The 6,481-nt window shown below is 47.9% G+C and overlaps 1 protein-coding gene across 1 annotated transcript; it reads right to left on the bottom strand.

Moving 5' to 3' along the window:
* Window positions 1-5,209: 5,209 nt before the first annotated feature.
* On the bottom strand, window positions 5,210-6,247 carry LOC143298650 (putative G-protein coupled receptor 139). Its single transcript, XM_076611530.1, has one exon. It carries the CDS (start codon window positions 6,245-6,247, stop codon window positions 5,210-5,212), a length of 1,038 nt encoding a protein of 345 aa, XP_076467645.1.
* Between the last annotated feature and the right edge of the window lie 234 nt (window positions 6,248-6,481).

The following is a 6,481-nucleotide window of genomic DNA, read 5'->3' as shown; positions in this document are numbered from 1 at the left end:
GAAAGCTTCGAGCTGCTTTGGAGACTATAACTCCGTGTTTCTTACGGCTGAATGTCGATGTCTTTATATGGCCGAAGGCAGTGGATGCTTGCAATAAGTGTTTTCATTCACTTAGACAGGCTACCAGCCAAATTAAATTACTGAGTTTCATCTGCCTTGCATGCGGCAGGAAGTACTGGACAACATGGTTACCAGTAACAGAGGAACACCTCTGACCTGTCGAATGTCTGTATTGATGAAAAGTCAGTAAATGATGCATGGCCAGCACTGTGTGTGTGTGTGTGTGTGTGTGTGTGTGTGTGTGTGTGTGTGTGTGTGTGTCCCCAAAGAAGTTATCGAAACGTACACGCGCATGTTTGTGTAATGTGTGTGTTTGTTTACGTGTGTGTCTGTGTGATATGTGTTGTGTGTATGTTATATGAGTGTGAGTTGTATAATGTGTGTGTGTGTGTGCGCGCGCGCGTGCGTGCGTGCGTGCGTGTATTGTGAGAGAGAGACAGACAGACAGACAGAGACAGAGAGAGACAGAGACAGAGAGAATGCGAAATGCGAATGCAAAATGTTTTATTCAGTTTTAGTCCAAGGCCTATACCTGAAGACATATTACACACATGCATCTTATGAAAGGAAAAAGAAGACAAATGTTAATGAATATATAGAAATGGTCTTTTTGAAGAGAGAGAGAGAGACAGAGAGACAGAGAGAGAGACAGAGACAGAGAGAGAAAAAAGAAAGAGTGGGTGGGTGGGCTAATGAGTACAAACCAGCACAAAGTATCATCGAGTGCAGAGAGAGAGAGAGAGAGACAGAGACAGAGAGACAGACAGAGAGAGCACTTATCAAACTATTGGTTTGCAAGCTTTTCCTGTGATTGAGAAATGTTTCTCCTTTGGAGATTATCACTTCCCAGTTTGCACGTACCTGTTATACAAGATTCATGTAAAATGTTGTGTAGCCATCACTCACGTTTCCAGCGGGCCCGCCCACTGAGAAATATCCACTAATCTACTTGACAAAACAACTCGAGCTGTTAACAGTTACTCACATCGCAGCGGCCAGCTAATGATATCAGTTCACGGAATCTTCCACTGTTCAAACATTCCCCACAGTGACAGAAATCAGGAAGAATGGGGATTCAAGGTTACCAATTTTCTGTTAACAGGCTTACTGGGAAATAACTGGATGCGTTTAGAAACGACCGCTTGAATCAGTCATTTCTGAACATATCTGAAAACCTGGGTCATTATCGCAAATGACTGATTTTCCAAACTGACTGTTGAAAATAAAAACAGAAAAAAAAACAATCATTGAAACAGCAGAACTTTATTTCCTGCCCTTCCTTTTCAGGCAAAGATATCACCACACAGCAAGCCTCTTTCGGTGGATCGATAAAAAGCACACACATGAATCACACCCAAAATCCACGGAGTGTGTGTGTATTTGTGTGTATATGTGTATGACTCTCAGAGTTAGGTGCTCATTGTACATTTTGTCATGATTTAGCTGAGATGTTGCTGTTGGTTTTTTTTGTATTACTCTTTTTGTCACAACAGATTTCTCTGTGTGAAATTCGGGCTGCTCTCCCCAGGGAGAGCGCGTCGCAACACTGAGATCGCCACACTTTTTTTTTTTTTCTTTTTTTTTTTTTTTTTTTTTTAGGCGGGGGGTGGGGGGTGGGGTCCTGCCTGCATATGATGTTTTTTTTTGTTTTTTTTTATCGAAGTGGATTTTTCTATTTTTTGTTTGTTTGTTTGTTTGTCAGGGACAACCCTTTTATTGCCGTGGGTTCTTTTACGTGCGCTAAGTGCATGCTGAATGACTAGCGTCCAGATCACCACTCAAGGTCTTGTGGAGGGGGAGAAATTACTGGCGACTCTGCCGGGATTCGAACCAGAGCGCTCAGATTCTCTCGCTTCCCAGGCGGACGCGTTACCTCCAGGCCATCACTCCACTTTGTTTCGTTTGATCATCGACCTTTGCTGGGGCTGGAGGAAGAATCTGGTGCACACAACATCACCACTTGTTCTGTTGCTGTGATCCTTCATCCAAGGATCTGTCATGGAGTGTGGAAACTGATATTTTGCTGTTATTGGTTAGATCGGATCGGGCCAGGCCCATTTTCATGTGCATGCTTGACAGGTTTTTGTAGATGAGATTCCCTTCGAAATGTCAGATCAAAGGGATCGTCTCAGAAATGTCCCCATCTCACTCTACTCTCTTTCATTTTCGAAAAGATGCGACAAAAAAATACTTGGGAAGTACTATGAGTGCAAAGAAATGGGTGCGATTGGTACTGCATTCAGTACGGGACTGTTCGATAGTTTACATCTGGGGTGCTGCGACAGAAAGTTGTCAAAAAATGTATTTGGCCAACTGTCGACATGTAGAACTAAAAGAACGACATATTGGCAGAAAAGTGCTATCGCCACGCAGTTCTTTTTGAGACACAGTACTACAGAGACGTGGCAATATACCTTTAACTCTCTCCATACGAACGGCGAAAGAGACGACGTTAACAGCGTTTCACCCCAATTACCATCATCAAAATATTGCAAGCGGAAGGCTCTTATACTGAAGAGGTGAATGTTGACAAAGAATACCACAATTCTGACGATGGAAGCTAAAGGTTGGGTCATTCAGACACCCACTGGACATCCGAGGGGTCTGTGTAGAGGAGAAGAGAGGACTGGCCGTACTGAGTGAGTTAAACAGTAGTGCTACCAACACGAATGGTTATTGAACGTTGTGATAACGACACGTAGCGCTAGTGACACTATCAGGCGGTACACCAAGAAACGTATGGAGTGCACCACTGTTCTGAGATATGAATGGCGTGTTGCACTGAACTAAACGGAAGTAAAATGTTTGACGTTGACAGGATCTAGTTATGCATGCGTGTGAATGACTGGTGTGAAAGGGCTTTGATTTGTCTCTGCACAGGATTCAGCGCTGTATGAATTATCATTATCATTATTATTATTATTATTATCTTTACATCTATCTTAGACTCCGGTTTTCGCAATCCAACAATCCTTACTCGTCCTATGTAGGATATGGTGATGCATGGGGTAAGAGGGGTGTAGGGAGGGGTAGGATAGTGGGGTGTAATTGGGATCAGCGAAGGGTGTGAGACAGGGGGAGGTGTAGGATGGGGGAGGTAGATGGGCGGAGTAGTGTGGGTGAGACAGAGGTGGGTAAGAGGACAGGGGGAGTTGTGGAGTGGAGAGGGGTAGGACAGGGAGGTGGTAGGTTAGTGGGGAGCAGATTAAGGTAGGGGTGCCGTAGAGGGCTGGGAGGGATACGGGGGGTAGGTTGGAGGATAGAGTGGGATGGAAGGGCAGTGTGATGCCAGGGGACAGGTTTTCACTCTCTTCTTTTTTCGCCTTGAGCTGGTTTATCGTTGCATCACAATGCACTGAAATGCGATACCATCATCATCATCACACCCCATTCCCGGTGTCTTAACTCTGCCTTCCAGTCCCCGCCCTACAGTATTCTTCTCTACCTTCTAATCCAAAAATAATCCCGCCCCCACCCCTCCCCCAGTCCCCCTTCCCCCTCCAAAATATCTACTCTACCTCCTAGTCTCACCCCCAGTATGAATGAATGAATGAATGACATGGATACTTGTAAAACGCCTATCATCTAAGCTCCAAGCGCTTTTCAAACATGGTGTCACCACCAGCATCCTACTGTACCCCCACGTCCCCCCAACCCCCTTAGAGTGGGGTAGGGGTAGGAAAAAGGTGGTGAGTCGGAGGGTGACGGGGGAAGAGTAGGGGAGAAAATACGACAGGGGAGGTAATATGGGGGAGGGCGTTGCGGTGGGAGGGTAGGAAAGGGGATAAGGAATTGTGAGGGGGAAGAGGGTAGGGGATACGGGTGGGTGGGAGGGTAGGAAAGGGGATAAGGAATTGTGAGGGGGAAGAGGTGGGGCATGGCTGCGGGTGGGGATAGGGGTGGGTGGGTGGGTAGGACATGTGAGGGGGGATAGGCAGGAGGGGAATAGTGGGACAGAAGGAAGGCGATATGAGGGGTGTTAGATAAGGACAGGAGAGGTGGTGGGTGGTGGTGGGGGGGGGGTGCGGGGGGGGGGGAGAGTAGTGTAGGGGATGGGATGGGAGATGAGTAGTAGAGGTGAGGGGGTGGGTGGGGAGAACGTAGGACAATGAAGGTGTTATTGGAGGTGGGGTGGTGGGGGGAGGGTAGTGTAGGGGATGGGATGGGAGATGAGTAGTAGAGGTGACGGGGTGGGTGGGGAGAACGTAGGACAATGAAGGTGTTATTGGAGGTGGGGTGGTGGGGGGAGGGTAGTGTAGGGGATGGGATGGGAGATGAGTAGTAGAGGTGAGGGGGTGGGTGGGGAGAACGTAGGACAATGAAGGTGTTATTTGAGGTGGGGGTGGTGGGGGGGGGAGGGGAGGGCGTATAACAGGACGGGGGGAGTGATAGGGAAGCATGTATGTGTGTGTGTGTAGGGGGGGTCGGGGGCGTGCCGGGGGGGGGGGGAGTGTGGGGGGTGGAGTACCTCAGGTCTATATGTCTTAGGTCTGTACCTCGATCCCCCCCTCCTTTACCCATCTCCCCAAATCATTTTTGGTAGGTCTACATTCCCCAGGCACATGTTCAAACAGATCTGTATTTGTTTCAACATGCATACACGTTTGGGTAGTGTAGTGCTCAGTAGTGCTCAGTGGTCAAACCAAGTGAATATCGCATAAGAAAATACTCATGATGCAAAACAAAAGGAACATAAACCAAGCTACACATTTATGGGAAGTGCTAAGTACTGGTCATTGAACCAGGCAAAGAAGTCTTGATATTGCATGAATATGATGAAATATGATGAATATGATAAAATACCACGCCACATTCTGATAGCTTCTGGTTTCCATAACCCACCTAACACTTACATGGATTATGTCATTTGTAACGTGCGATGTGATCTTCTGCATGTGTACACACACGAAGGGGGCCCAGGCACTAGCAGGTCTGCACATCTGTTGACCTGAGAGATGGTAAAAAACAGTCCACCATTGACCCACCAGGCGCCATGACCAGGATTCGAACCCCGGACCCTCAGATTGAAAGTCCAACGCTTTAACCACTCAGGCATTGTACCAGTCAAAAGGTAGTCATAAAATGTCTTTCCTTATTTTACTGTCCCTGTGAAGTCCTGTCATAAACCTTTTATCTTTCTTCCAGCAGATCAGGCGTGACGATTCCACACTCCACAACACATCATGCTCAAGAACTCATTCCTGAACTTGGTGCCTGTGAAACAGTAGAGCAGAAAGTTTACGGCGCTGTTGGTGTACCACAGCAGAACAGTCACTGCCAGAGCCAGTTCAGAAATGGCCGACATCCTGGGATCGTCGGTCAGCTGGTCCCCACAGTAACTGACCCACAGCATGTCCACACACACCGGCAAGCTCAACAAGACGAACATGCAGGACAGGGCCAGAACCATCACTGTCGTCTTAGAAGCACGCTTCCTGCGACTGTCTTTGTGTCCTGGAGTGTTGGAGATGGCGTACACGGTGCTGGAGGCAGCCGCGGCAGAGGCCGAGGCCTTGAACAAGCTCAGTGACAAGATGATGTCGCACACTACCAGACAGAGAGAGGGGAAGATAGAGCTGATGACCACGTCTACCCACCCCGCCACCACGGCCAAGGAACTGTTGCGTAGTGACTGGTGGTCACAGTAGTTGCCGGAATCATTCCCCGCGCCAAGCACCATAGGTAAGTGGATGGCGCACGCGGAGAAGACCACAACGGCGATGATCATCCACGTTCGGCGCTGGGAACACACCATCCTCACTTTGTGCGGCCACTTCACCGCCACCATCCTCTCCACCGTGACGCAGATCAGCAGCCACGCCGATATGGTTCCCATGGCGTACGTCAACCATGTCTGGATCATGCATACCAAGGGAGTTGCCTCCACGTTAAACCCGTACAACAACCAATCACGTACCGCACCGACGTACAGCACCAGGAAGTCCGACACGGCAAGGGCCATAAGCATCAGGCGTTGCGAGGAGGAGTTGCGGTCCTTGAAGCGACGCATGACCAGGATGGTGGTCAGGTTTCCGAACCCTCCCAGCAGGAGAAGGCCTGGCGTGTAGAATTTCCAGAGGATCATGGCTGCTTGCTGTTCCGGGAATATCGTGGTCGTGTCTGTCGCGTTGTTGAAGGATGCTGTGGTTTCGGAGACTCCAGGAATAATGGTTGTGGTGTTATTCATGTTGATCCGTCCTCTTGCTGATCAGTCTGTAGCATATGGATTTTTTGTCAGAAATATTGTTTTACAAACAGACAAAAAGAGTAAGCAAACGCACAATCAACTGCTGAAACAGACCAGAGAAGAAACAACAAATAGTCATACTTGGAAAGATTTTGTCAAATATGGATACTTAAATTACCCTAATTATCCTAAAAAAAAAATAATGATAAAAAAACAAACAAAATCACACAGATC

Source organism: Babylonia areolata, chromosome 24 (assembly GCF_041734735.1).
Source record: "Babylonia areolata isolate BAREFJ2019XMU chromosome 24, ASM4173473v1, whole genome shotgun sequence".
Lineage (NCBI taxonomy): Eukaryota > Metazoa > Mollusca > Gastropoda > Neogastropoda > Buccinidae > Babylonia > Babylonia areolata.
The sequence above is the reverse complement of the archived record's forward strand: the minus strand, read 5'-3'. Positions and strand labels throughout refer to the sequence as shown.

What these genes read in the sequence shown, in the direction of transcription:
- LOC143298650 (XM_076611530.1), bottom strand. Translation starts at nt 6,247, where the DNA reads ATGAATAACACCACAACCATTATTCCTGGAGTCTCCGAAACCACAGCA.